The following is a 12,729-nucleotide window of genomic DNA, read 5'->3' as shown; positions in this document are numbered from 1 at the left end:
GCAAAGGGGCAGCGTGTCCACGGCTTGGAACTGCCCAAAAGGGAGAAATGCACGATTGGTAAACGCCGGACGGAGACGGGCCAGGCTGCAGACTGCCAAGGAGGCCAAGCAAGCCAAGCAGGCGGGTCCATACCAAACGGACGGCCAAGCTTATTCTGCTTTGTTGCTCGGTGCTCGTCTCTCCAAGGGCGTTGGAGATCCAATGGTCACGGACGAGTCACAGCTCGGCTATGTGTCACACAGTGGAAACAGGCCAGGGGGGCCAGGTGAGGTGCAGGAATGCTGACGGACAAATCCCGTCTTACATGATAATTCAGTGGGGCAGCGGCCTGCGCTGTGGACGCTGACGCTGGTTCTTAGTGAATATGCAGTAGACGTTTTAGTGGATTTCCAATGGACAGGGCCTGCCTGCTGAACCTTCTTAGTAGGCTGTCTTAGTGGATCGTTACGCCCCGCTGGGCGGACGCCGAAACGGCGACACGACGTCATTTGCAGTCACTACTGCAACTTTTAGTGGCCGAAACGGCAAACAGGCCCAGCCTTTCTCCGCGGCCGCTACCTCTTACAAGATCCGGCTACAAATGTGCCAAGGGAACGGAACCTCCCCGTACGACACAGATGGCATGCTATCTGTGCCGGTATCAGTGGACAGCAGCCACAGTCGCAAGCTCGCCCATTGACGCCAAACCATCTAACCGCGGTGGATAGCAGCTTCTCTCCATCCAGCAGTTAACAGCGAAACCTCCCCCCCCCCCCCTTCTCGTCAGTCTCGACCACGGCACACTCCCCTCACCTCCTTCGCTCGTTCTCCAGACCCGCTTGTCGCCGCGCTCGCTTCTGGCCATGTCCCTCCCTCTGCAAGCGGCCCGCCGTGCCGTCGAGCACCGCGCCCGGCTGGCCGAGCTGTTCCCCTGGACTACGTCGCCGCTGCTGATTGGCGCACCCATGCGCGTGTTTTCGGGGCCGGCCATGGCGGTGGCGGTGTCGCGGGCGGGCGGGCTCGGGTTCATTGGGCCGGGCGCGACGCCGGAAGCGTCCTCGACGGATCTGGCAGAGGCCACGAAGCTGCTCAAGGAGACGCCGTTGAAGGCGGCCGCGGCAACAACACCGACGCCGTCGCTTCTGCCCGTCGGCGTCGGCTTCCAGGTCTGGAACGGCGACCTGGACAGCGCCACGGTGGCCGTCCGCACCCACCGCCCCTGTGCCGTCTGGCTCTTTGCGCCGCGCGACGGCCAGGTCCAGCTGGACACCTGGACGGCGGCGCTCCGCGCGGCCTCGCCGGGCACGCAGGTCTGGGTGCAGGTCGGCACTCTCCAGGAAGCCGTGGCCGCGGCGCACCCGTCGGGCGCAGACGCGCTGGTGCTGCAGGGCGCCGAGGCCGGCGGGCACGGCCGTTCGAGCGACGGCATTGGGCTGGTGTCGCTGCTGCCCGAGGTGGCCGACGCGCTCCACGACAACACAAACAACACAAACAGCACGCGCCTCCCGCTGGTGGGCGCCGGCGGCATTGCCGACGGGCGCGGTGCCGTCGCGGCGCTGGGCCTGGGCGCCGCAGCCGTCGCCATGGGCACGCGGTTCTTGGCGGCCTCCGAGGCGCGCGTCGATCCGGCGTACCAGGCCGAGGTGCTGCGGGCGACGGACGGCGCCGCGCACACGGGACGGACGCAGCTCTACAACCACCTGCGGGGGACCTTTGGGTGGCCGGCCGAGTTCAGCCCGCGCGGGCTGCTCAACCAAAGCTGGGCGGACCACGAAGCGGGCGTGCCGTTTGACGAGCTACAAGCGCGGCACGACGCGGCGGTCCAGGCCGGCGGTACGGCCGCCTGGGGCCCCGAGGGCCGCACAGCGACGTACGTGAGCGCGAGTGTTGGGCTGGTGCGGAGCGTGGACGACGTGGGAGCCATTGTCGAGCAGACACGCAACGAGATCAAGGAGATTCTGTCCCTGTTGGGTTGATGGCGAGACGGACGACGAGACAGGGTATTACACACAATCAAAACATATTTTGTACTGGCTAACGATAGATACATGGGCGGACAGACAACCTTTGATCACTTGAACGTGCTAAACGTCCACGAGCTGTTCCAAAAGTACGGCGTGCCGGGGTTGGCAATCTCATACTTTGTGCGGTTCCATTCGGGGCTGCGTCACGTTAGCGGTCATCATCTACTCTGTGAGCATTGTAACAGTGCGAATGGGAGGCGACCTACTGGTTGATGGCGTTCGGGTAGTCGTGCGCTTCAATGGCGACGCACGAGCTGCGCCCGACCTTGGTGACGTTGGCCGAGCCCTGGGTGCTCTTGAGCGGCGCGGTGCCGTCCATCCAGTTGCACGTGTACACCGTCACGCCGGGCTGGTTGGTGCGCAGCTCGGCCGCAATGCCCGCAAACGGCGCCGCCAGACGGGCCACCACGCTGTCACCCGAGGGCACGTTCTCGGCCAAGAAGTAGCCGTTGTAGCCCTCGCACTGCCCGCCGCCGCCGCAGTTGCTCGCAAACTTGGGGTCCGCCTGCGCGTGGCCCAGCGTCAGGTTGGCCGCCGACGCAAAGTCGTTGACGGCCCCGGGGGCGGCCGTCAGGATGCGGCCCGTCGGCACGGCGCCGTCGTCGCCCTCGAGGTAGCGCTGCGAGTAGGGCAGGTACAGCGTGTGGTCCCAGATCTTGGGCGACGCCGTGTTCTTGTAGGCGTCCAGATTAAAGTACGTGTGGTGGGTCAGCATCAGCGGCGTGCGCGCATCCGCCGACGCCCACATGACAATGCCCAGCCGCCCGGCGGTCAGCGTGTACGTCACGTTGGCCGTCACGTCGCCCGGCAGGCCCTGCTCCGACCCGGCCTTGTCGTAGATGGCAAACGTAATGGACGAGGCGCCGACGGCCGTGACGTTCCACACGCGGTACGACCAGTTGTTGGTGCCGCTGTGCAGCGTGTTGGCGCCGTCGTTTTTCTCGGTGGCGTAGGTGGTGCCGTCCAGGGTGTAGGTGGCGTTGCCGATGCGGGAGACGTAGCGCCCGGGGATGGAGTTGTAGACCGGGTGGCCGGGGTCCTTGGCTACACGCATACGATCATTAGCGACACACGAGGCCAAAGCCGACGGGGGAGTGGCAGACGTCAACAAGCAATGAGGCACAACATGGAACAAGGACGGGGGCACCCACGGTAATACGCTGCATCGTCGTACCCCAGCACCACATCCGTATCGTTCCCGTGACGGTCCTTGACCCACAGGTTGGTCAGCGTCGCGCCGTAGGGGATAAACTGCGCCTTGATGCCGTCGGCCGTGATGGTGTAGCAGCCGTCGGCAGCCGGGGCGGGCACACCGTCTCTGCGGACAGCCAAGGCCAGGCCGGCGAGGCCGGGCAGGGCAAGAAACAGGGTGGAGCGCATGTCGGGAAAGTGGGCGGACGTTTTTGGTGGTCAGCGGTCTTGGGTCGACGTCCTGGCATGCAAAGGCGGGCGCCACTCGGGTCCATAATAAATACTTCACGCCGAGTTGAAGCCTCTGGGAATCTCCACCAGACATCCACAGGCCATCCAGTCCTCTTGCGTGATCCCCGGACCATTTGCATATCCCGTGCACGGCTGGACCTGTCTTTCCCCTCTCTTTGCGCTGTCAGCGGTATTAGGCATTTTACGGACTTTGTCTGGGGGTCCTAAGCGTCCAGACAGTTCAGGCTGCCTTTGGCGAGGACAGTAGGCGAGGGCTTTGGCGAGCAACACACATCGGGCCAAGAACGGTGTACAAAAGCGCGCTCGTAAACGATGCGCCACCGCAGATCAGCCTGAGGTCGGTCCTTGCTTCATCTCGTGTAATGTTTGTGCCTGTTTCCCCTCACTTGGTCAGGAACCAGCCAACGATAGACAGGTGGACAGACGGACACGGCACATTCAGGTACGAAAAAAGCAAAATGCTAAATTAAATCTTGTATTTGAAATTCCACCAACGGATTGTTTCTCTGCCGAGTACACTCTGCCAGCCACATACCCTTCGCTCCGCACCCCTACACCGTAATCGTATGCACCAGCCGCACCTTGCCCCCAATCAGCCGGAACTCGTGGCTGTCCGGCAGCGCCCCGGCAAACGAGCAAAAGACGTCAGCAGACCCCACCGTCTCGTCAATCACGTACCGCCGCTGCGTGATCTTGGCAGACGCCGAGCCGGACGTCGGTACGCCCACCGTGCACGACGGGCTGAAGTGCATCGACCCTTCGGTGCGCGCACACGGCGAGCCCCACGGCACCGCGTTGATGGCCGTCGAGTTGCTCCACATGTCGAGGTACGCGTCGGCCGCGGCCTGCAGCACCGCCCGCGGGCTGCGGTCCGCAGCCGCCAGCGTGCCCCAGTCCTCCGTCGCAATGTAGCTGAGCGTCTTGGCCGCGTTGAACGCCCAGTCGCCCGTCGTGGCCACGATGGCGTCCACCGCGTTGATGGGCGACGCCGCGTCGCTGGCCGACGCGTGCCGCAGCTGCACGCCGACGACGTAGGGGCCGGCCGTCGACACGAGCTCCGTGTAGGAGGCGCACTGCGTCGTGTCGAGCGTCGTGCGGTTGTGGTCGAGCTTCAAGGCCTTGCTCCAGATGCCGGCGCTCGCGCTGGAGGCCTTGTTGTTCTGGCGGTAGGTCACGGCCGGGTCCAGCAGCTTCTGAAAGGCGCTGCCGGCAATCGCGCCGGCCTCCTGCGCGGCGAGATAGGCGTCAGCGGCGGCTTGCAGCGTGTCGCGGGAACAGTCGGCCACAGCCTGGCCGGCCAAGGCGGCCAATGTGAGGCCCAGGAGGTGGAAGGAAACCATTTCTGCAGTGTTTTGTGACGATCAATAACAACGATTTGTTGATCCTGTTCGTTGAAGGTCTACAGACTACGAAAAGATGCACTTGCAAACGTGAGGATCCGTCAAAGGCATCGTTTGCACCAGATATACCCTCTGTTGGCAGACGACAGCAGGAAGAAAGACCGTGGATAAAGGTAAAGTCCGTGACACCAACCCCTCATTTGTTCTCATTTTGTTCTCATTTGATTCTCATTTTGCCCCTGTTGGCTGGTTATTCTGGCATCCTGTTTTGTGCCTTTGTCAATAGAGTGGGTAAATCGGACATCACAAAAGCCGACAGCCCAGTAAATTGCACGGCTGCAGTGCACGGCAAGGATACTGTCGCAGCTCGACACGTTTGTCGGGATGTCTCTGTAGGAGAATATCCCATGCGGACTAAATGCCCATCGGCCATTTACCGAATGCAAACCGGGAATCTTGTCGACATACGACGTTGCTATTGATATGCCGTCATTGGACTGCGTTGCCAATTGGGGTGTTAGTGGTTTGTTAGTAGTGTGACACCGCTGGACTACAGACCGTCCTACATAAGCTTGCTTTCTGGTCGAATTGACAAAATCAGACGCTAGCGTCCTTGGTCTAACGGCTAGGATTTCGGTTTTCCATACCGAAGGTTCGGGTTCGACTCCCGGAGGTCGCATTTTTGTGTTTATGTGCACGTTTTATTGCTTTTTTTTTGCGGCACGGCTGCTTCCATACGGGATGGGAAATAGATGATACTTTTTTTTTTCACAATTGTTTTGTACTCTTTTACCTCAATCTATGATTATTTAGAACCGAGGCACTTTAATTCGGACATTTCCTGTGTTCGTCTTTTTGTGTAAATTTCGTCGACAGTTTATTATTGAAAATCTCTTTTTCTTCACTCGATACAAAACCCCAAACTTATTCAATGCTCAGTAGAGACCAGATGACCAGAATAAAAGCAATACGAATGACTCGACATAGTAAGAAAATAGCATTTCGAAAGAATGGGCCACATGGAATTACAGTGAGGATGTGCTCAGATAAACAACAGCATGTGTCGTACATCCGATCTAATCTCCTCACGTACCTTATACCTTATTACCCCTTTTATCCGGCTTGGGCTTGATAGTGCATCCTGTACTCTGCACCCCACAACCTGACTCCCGGCCGATCTAAGATCTGGAGCATCACGTTCCGTTGTTTGCTTTTGTTTACGCTGCTTTTATTTTGTCTATCTTCAGCTTAGCCTTGAGCAAAGCAGTCCACAGGTTTTGTTCCGGTAGACGGCCCACGGCATTTTGCCTTTTATCCGTGTGGATTGCAATAAAGTACCGAGATGTACGACGTTCAGACGGTCCCTCTATTCTGCCGGCGGGGAAGACGAAGATCTCGGGGGCGATCGCCCAATGGAGTAAAAGTGACGAACGTGGCGTAAAGTAATGACGGTAGCAAGAATGGAATAAGCGATATGGTCAAGGCTACGAGAGGTTGGAGATCTGGGGGCCCATGATTCTCAATATCGCTTGGAGGCGTTACCAAAGCTTTATTTGTATAGGCCTACCATATTATCTACCAAAATGTCTACTGTATGCCTGTCATTCTTTCATTGTAGGTAACGCATATTGTCAGCTCATTCTCCATACGTCCCCTTTTGGCCAAGATGAATGCAAGTCCAAAAATGGATCCAGTGCAACGTCCCGCGGAGACAATCCATAAATTATACTTGACTTCCAGAAAACAAAACACAGACCTTCTGACGGCTCATCCTGCCTTCCTTACGTCCATGAATGATATATGCTCGTAAATTCATGCCAACCACAAGATCTCCTTTTGTCCTATGTCGTATTTTTATCTCCAATACGGACCGCTCGGGAAAAGCTTCCCTGGCTCCATCGTTTGATATTGATAATCTCAATGGGGTTGGCGAGTAATGGGCACCGCAGCGCCCCCGATCGGCATGATTCGACCTGGACAGATTGAGAAAAGTCATGCCTAGCGCAATTATTGCAAGAATCATTGTTTGTCGTATAAATGCGTCAGTCACGTCACTCTTTCCTTGACGTCTTTTTTTCGTAATCACTCATCAATCATCGCCCAGGACATCTCTACAACCAGCCACCAATCACAACTCACCTATCACCATTGTCACGCACCACCCACAACACACCACCAACATGAAGCTCACCGCTGCCCTGCCCGTCCTGGCCGCCGGCCTGGCCAGTGCCTCGCCCCTCACCTGCCCGCCTGTCCACATCTTTGCCGCCCGCGAGACCACCGCGCCCGCCGGCTACGGCACCTCCAAGGGCCTCGTCGACATGGTCGTCCGGGCCAATAGCGGCGCTACGTCCGAGGCTATTGTCTACCCGGCCTGCGGTGGCCAGAGCAGCTGCGGCGGCGCCAGCTACGACAGCTCGGCGTCGCAGGGCACGGCGGCCGTCGTCAAGGCGGTGACGGCCCTCAACACGCAGTGCCCGGACACCAAGATTGTGCTCATCGGCTACTCGCAGGGCGGCCAGATCATGGACAATGCGATCTGCGGCGGCGCCGGCGCGGCGCTGACGGGCGCGGCGCTCAAGGCCGTCAAGGCGGCGATTTTCATGGGCGACCCGCACAACACGGCCGGCCTGCCGTACAATGTGGGCACGTGCACGAACCACGGCTTCTCGGCGCGGCAGAGCGGGTTCCAGTGCTCGCCGGGCAGCCCGTCGATCATCCAGTCGTACTGCGACTCGCAAGATCCGTACTGGTATGTTGAACCCGACCATGTTAGCCTAATTATTATGTCCAGACTTTGTTGCTAACCGACCAGCTGCAACGGCAACGACGCCAACCATCACCAGCAGTACGTCAGCATTTACGGCCAGAAGGCCGCGGCGTTTATCCAGAAGCTGCTGGCATAAGGGGGTCAAGAGAACGGGGAGTGAGGTTGTTTGGTGTTTGGTGAGTTTTGTGGTGAGCTTTGTGGTGTGGATATGTGACATTCTCGTCGTGCCAAAATTCAACAGTTTTGTTAGTTTTTTCCCCAGTACATACAAAATTCAGTCCATATTTCACTTTATTTTGTCCGTTACAGCTTTTAGTAAAGAGTGGTGGACGCAAACGGCCGCTTTGTCTGGTTGACCAGATTCTTTGTTTTGATAACAAAGAGGCAGTTCAGTACGGGGCGACAATGCACTGAAGATCAAAGTTGCAGCGGTCTCTGTCCACTAAAGCCACTACACCGTATCAGAAGAACAACATCAAACATAACGTGAACAAATGTCAACAACGAGAAGAACAATGACCAGGAACAGCATCATGTCTATTTAAATAAATTGTCTTCGTAGTGAACTTTTCTTTCCGTTTTCTTCTCACACACAAACACTGGACACAAACACGGGCTGTTTTCCCCACCATCATGTCCTTCTCGCTCGCCATCACCCACAACTGCTGCATCGGCGCACTCTACGGCTACTCAGCCGGCGCCCCAGAAAACAGCATCTTTGCGCGGCTTCTCCTGCTGCTGGACGTGGCGCGTCTCACGACGCAGTGCGAGCGTGAATACGGCGTGGTCAGCGTGGACCAGCAGAACCAGCGGGTGGCGCTCGAGTTTCTGGTGCATCTGGTTGGCACGGGCGCCGTGACCTTGACGGAGATGGGCGGCGCCGACCTGCACCACCGGATGCACCGGCACATGCAGGCACTGGGGCGGCGGCTGCGGGCGGTCGGGTACCGCTTTGAGGCGCTGGGCGGGGATGTGGCGTATCTGCGAGCGGTGTGGACAGAGGACAACATTTTTGCAGGGGCTCAGAGACACGCCCTGTTCCACTGGCAAGCGCCGGCGGAGGTGCACGGCTGCCCGTTGGCGCAAACTGCCATTGCCAACGGCATGTCCATTTTTCAATACATTGCCAGTCTGCAGGCGGCGCATGGTGTGGACGACCAGGATCTTCACAGTGCTGCCTTTCTCCGCCAGCTTTGGACAGACATTGTAAGAGTGTATGCGCCGCTGGTCGGTGTGGCCGTGGACAACATGGCAGGCGAGTGGCCCCGTACGATGACAGACTTGTTGCTGCAATACTTTGAGTTGGCCAAGCGGCCGGGAGTCGTAGCGGCTCTGACCGAGGCTGTGATAAAGGACGTCGTTCTATCCGCGGCCGCGGGTAAAGTGAACCGGTGAGTACCAATGTTTTGTCTCGCTCTTGTTTTGTTGTTTTGCTCCATTAACAGTAATTGATTTCGGACAAGCCATTGTCTCCCAAATTCACATGTCAACATGCAAGTGATCATATTGGGATAATTAAATTGATAAAAAAAGAAACTAAAACGAATGTTGAAGACAGACATCTCTGAAGTATAGTGAACAGGCACGGCGAGACGTATGTGCCTTGAGAGAAGTCAGCGACGTCTCGCCGTAATTACAGAATGGACGTCCTCCGCCGTCTCTAATAAATCTGCAAAATGTACGACAGTAACAACAGCAGGTACAAGACGGCATGTCATGTAAACAAACCAGCAACAGACCAGACAACGACCCAAGACTCGCTTCAACCATCTTTCCCTATGCCTGACGCGCGCCTAGTTCTTCATGCTCATGCTGTCGTCGCCCGGCAGCCCCGAGATCCAGCCGTCGACGTTCTCCTTGACCATGTTCTTCACCGTGCACGCCTTCGCCTGGTCGATCGTCTGGTACTTGAGCGAGCCGCAGCGCGCGCCCATGCAGCCGCCCGTGTCCATGGCCTTTTGCAGCGAGTCGTCCTTCCAGCCGAACACGTAGTCGGCGTGCTGCGCGTAGCCCATCTTGTCGCCGTCCGAGAAGACAAACGGCTTGCCGTCGGCGGGCCAGATGCTCTGGTCGTTGAACTCGTCCGTCTTCCAGACGACCTCGAGCATGATCTGGGGGATGCGCACGGGGTGCGTGGACGGGCAGCTGCCGCCGAGGCTGAGGAACGACGCGGGGCCGGACGTCGGGTAGGCCACGTGGTCCTGGTGGTTGGGCGTGTCCAGGTTCTTGCCGTCCCAGCAGGTGGGGAAGAGGATGTTGGAGCGCACGCCGTAGCACTTCTTCTGCGGGAACTCGGTCGAGTCGATGGCGCCGCCGGCGCAGGGCGCCGCGGTGTCGCCGCCAAAGTTGGGCCCCGTGTAGCAGCGGAAGCAGTTTTGCATCTTCATGCTGGCGGGCAGCGGCGTCTTGCGGCCGGCGTCGCCGACGAGCATGCGGAACCCCGGCTTGAAGGCCGTGATCTTGCCGGGCGCCGCCGAGACGTAGTACACCAGCACGCCGCCGTTGATCTGGTTGCTGAACTTGTCGTTGAACTGCAGCGCCGCGTCGCCCTGCTTGACGCGGATCAGCGAGCCGTTGCGCGCCTTGAAGTACAGGTTGGCCGTCCAGTAGTTGCTGAAGTCCTCCGAGAACTGGCACGACGTGCACGTGGCCAGCTTGGAAATGTCCGTCGAGGGCATCGTGGCGTTGAAGGCGTTGCCACCGACAACCTGGTGCACGTGGGGCGAGGGCAGCTGGCCGGGGTTGACGAGAGGGTCGAGGCGGTCGATGACGGTCTGCGTGCAGCCGAAGCGCAGCATCGTGGTGCCGCCACCACCACCGCCGCCGCCGCCGCCGCCGCCGCCGAAGCCACCAAATCCACCGCCGAACTGGGGCGCGGCCTCGGCCATCGCCGCCAGGGCCAAGAGAGCAGTGTTTCTCAACATGGTGACGATGCAGGGAGGGATACGATTGTGAGTGTGAACAGTTGGCTCGTTATGGGAGAGGACGAACAACACAACGAGAGGACTGGCTGTGGAGACAATGAAGAAAAGAACAACAGGAGAAAAGAAAAGAAGAGGAAGGGAAGCCGAAATGAAGGACCTTTGGGCGGAGCGCGCAGGCTTAAAAGAACAAAATGAGCCTCTGCCAACGGCAAGCGATGTTCAGACGACAAGTCGTCCCCGGAATTAATCAGGCGTCATTGGACGTCGAAAGGCCATCGTTGTACGTCGCTTCCGCCGCCCCAGACTCGGTTACCATTATTTCTCCTAGGCCTATCCTCAACTGCCGACATCTGGAGATGCCGAACGGGATGTGGGTATGGGGGCAAGGCTCCACAGCGAGGGCGACAAGTCGAAAAGCGATAAAAAATAAATAGGACAAGAAAGGACAAGACAGGATAAGAAATAAGAATGGACAAGGGGGCAAGACCCAGACGGACTGCAAAAACACCGCAAAAGCTGCAAAACAGAGACCTCCTTAATGCTGCCAATATGGACCACTCTCTGGATAAAGTGGCCGTGAGCGAGTAAGCTGCTGGCATGGGAGACGCTTCTGGCAACGGAGGCAGCGTAATCTGGACGGCAATCTGGAGATCAATCAAGGCGGATGTTTTCCGGGCGGGCTGCGGCTGTGATTGGTGCGTCTTTGCACTCCGGGCTTTGTTGACTGTCACTGCAACTTGCTGTCCATCTAAAGCTTGTCAGTCGTCTTCCTAACTTTCCAAAGTGCCATGTGCGCGAGAGAGACTGATAATTGCCGACAATCAGACGACAAACGACAAAGTCGAGTCTGGTCAATCACGAGCTGTTTCCACCAACGACATTCGTTCGGAGAAATTGATTTCCTTCCTGTCTGGTATGGCCACTTTGCGACCGTTTTCGTGTCTTCCAATGGCCGTTTATCGAGCAGACCACAGTGGACAAAATCACCCACGAGCACGCGTGCCCGGGCGAGGAAATGAACGTAGGAGCATGGGTATCTTTCGATTCTGTCGATGCAGTGTCCGTATGTCCTAGCGGTCTTGCTCGTGTGTTGGCGAGAGCCTTGTGGCTCTGCCGTCGTATCTCGATGCGTGCCGCTTCCGTTTCTCCATATCCCGTCGCGTCATTGCTCGATCCCGTCGTCCTCTCCCCGTGTCTCCCCGTCTCTCCCACAACCAGCCCACCCTCATCTACGCTTGCATCGGTTGTGGATTGTTGCCCACCGTCTTGTACAGCTCCCGCAGCTCAAAGGCCTCCGTGCCGCCCTCGGGCAGCTCCCCCACGACGCGCGCCGGCTGGCCGGCCACGATGCTGAAGCTCGCAATGACCATGTTGGGTGGGACGACGGTGCCGTCGAGCACGCGCACGTAGTCCTTGATGATGGCAAAGTCGCCGACGACGACGTTGGCGCCGAGGTGGACGTGGCTGCCGACGGAGGCGGCCATGACGGTGGTGCCGGGGCCGACAAAGACGTGGTCGCCCATGCGCAGGGGCATGTGGGAGAAGACGCCCTTCCACAAGCGGCCGGGGGGCCGCAGGCAGCAGCCGCGGCTCAGGAAGCAGTAGCGGCCAATGGAGATGGCCGTGCTGCCGCCGGCCGCAGCGCTGCCGCTGCTGGTACCGCCGGCGCCGCCACTGCCGCCATTGCCCGCGCCAGAACTGCCGCCCGACGCCGAGGCCGGCAGGGACCGTACAAGATCGCCCCGGATCATGACATCCTGCTGGATGACGCTCTTGCCGCCGAGGATAATGTTTTGCGTGCCGACGAGCGTGGCCTTGCGGGAGACTTTGTTGCCGGTGTCCTGGGAAGTGTTAGGCGGGAGGCAGCTCAATCTGAAGAAGACAGGCAACCTACCGTCTCAATGTATTCTCCTTTCACGGATCTTCGCGACATGGTGGATCGCGTGTAGACCACATGGGTCGTGTGGTCGAGGTGTCAACGACGATGTGATGTTGCAAATTCGTGAATGCTATATCGCGATAACATGTCCCCTGAAACGCGGTGAAGCTCCAAGCTTCAGTGACCTACAAAAGTGGGTAATGAGCGGTGCTTAGTCATTTTAGGTTGGCTCATCAACGTACCACCAGCTTTCAGTTGTGTTATTCGTCTACGAAATGCACATTTTTCCAGCCAGCCGGTATATTTGTTTTCAAAAGTAAAACAGAATAAAATGTACGTCGAATTCTACCTTTTATTATCCAAAGGACT

At 58.3% G+C, this 12,729-nt stretch overlaps 7 protein-coding genes and 1 non-coding gene across 8 annotated transcripts; 4 read left to right on the top strand and 4 right to left on the bottom strand.

The window, feature by feature from the left end:
- Positions 1 to 843: 843 nt before the first annotated feature.
- SPBR_01842 (nitronate monooxygenase) lies at positions 844 to 1,956 on the top strand (the record flags this gene model as incomplete). The annotated part of the gene is made up of 1 exon (XM_040760152.1): positions 844 to 1,956. One exon carries the CDS (start codon positions 844 to 846, stop codon positions 1,954 to 1,956), a length of 1,113 nt encoding a protein of 370 aa, XP_040619142.1.
- A 95-nt stretch (positions 1,957 to 2,051) lies between these two features.
- SPBR_01736 (aldose 1-epimerase) lies at positions 2,052 to 3,384 on the bottom strand (the record flags this gene model as incomplete). The annotated part of the gene is made up of 3 exons (XM_040760046.1): positions 2,052 to 2,142; positions 2,211 to 3,048; positions 3,156 to 3,384. 3 exons carry the CDS (start codon positions 3,382 to 3,384, stop codon positions 2,052 to 2,054), a joined length of 1,158 nt encoding a protein of 385 aa, XP_040619141.1.
- Positions 3,385 to 3,998: 614 nt separating this feature from the next.
- Positions 3,999 to 4,787, bottom strand: SPBR_01986 (uncharacterized protein; the record flags this gene model as incomplete). Its single annotated transcript, XM_040760295.1, has 1 exon — positions 3,999 to 4,787. The coding sequence occupies one exon, from the start codon at positions 4,785 to 4,787 to the stop codon at positions 3,999 to 4,001; it is 789 nt and encodes a 262-aa protein (XP_040619140.1).
- A 607-nt stretch (positions 4,788 to 5,394) lies between these two features.
- Positions 5,395 to 5,466, top strand: SPBR_09522. The gene has a single exon. It is a non-coding gene; the product is annotated as a tRNA-Gly (tRNA).
- A 1,501-nt stretch (positions 5,467 to 6,967) lies between these two features.
- Positions 6,968 to 7,693, top strand: SPBR_02001 (acetyl xylan esterase (Axe1); the record flags this gene model as incomplete). The annotated part of the gene is made up of 2 exons (XM_040760310.1): positions 6,968 to 7,539; positions 7,603 to 7,693. The coding sequence occupies 2 exons, from the start codon at positions 6,968 to 6,970 to the stop codon at positions 7,691 to 7,693; spliced, it is 663 nt and encodes a 220-aa protein (XP_040619139.1).
- Positions 7,694 to 8,190: 497 nt separating this feature from the next.
- SPBR_01992 (uncharacterized protein) lies at positions 8,191 to 8,952 on the top strand (the record flags this gene model as incomplete). The annotated part of the gene is made up of 1 exon (XM_040760301.1): positions 8,191 to 8,952. The coding sequence occupies one exon, from the start codon at positions 8,191 to 8,193 to the stop codon at positions 8,950 to 8,952; it is 762 nt and encodes a 253-aa protein (XP_040619138.1).
- A 398-nt stretch (positions 8,953 to 9,350) lies between these two features.
- SPBR_01835 (uncharacterized protein) lies at positions 9,351 to 10,481 on the bottom strand (the record flags this gene model as incomplete). The annotated part of the gene is made up of 1 exon (XM_040760145.1): positions 9,351 to 10,481. One exon carries the CDS (start codon positions 10,479 to 10,481, stop codon positions 9,351 to 9,353), a length of 1,131 nt encoding a protein of 376 aa, XP_040619137.1.
- A 1,229-nt stretch (positions 10,482 to 11,710) lies between these two features.
- SPBR_02017 (dynactin 5) lies at positions 11,711 to 12,414 on the bottom strand (the record flags this gene model as incomplete). Its single annotated transcript, XM_040760326.1, has 2 exons — positions 11,711 to 12,322; positions 12,376 to 12,414. 2 exons carry the CDS (start codon positions 12,412 to 12,414, stop codon positions 11,711 to 11,713), a joined length of 651 nt encoding a protein of 216 aa, XP_040619136.1.
- Between the last annotated feature and the right edge of the window lie 315 nt (positions 12,415 to 12,729).

The sequence above is a fragment of the Sporothrix brasiliensis genome, assembly GCF_000820605.1.
Source record: "Sporothrix brasiliensis 5110 chromosome Unknown Cont18, whole genome shotgun sequence".
Taxonomy (NCBI): Eukaryota; Fungi; Ascomycota; class Sordariomycetes; order Ophiostomatales; family Ophiostomataceae; genus Sporothrix; species Sporothrix brasiliensis.
The sequence above is the reverse complement of the archived record's forward strand: the minus strand, read 5'-3'. Positions and strand labels throughout refer to the sequence as shown.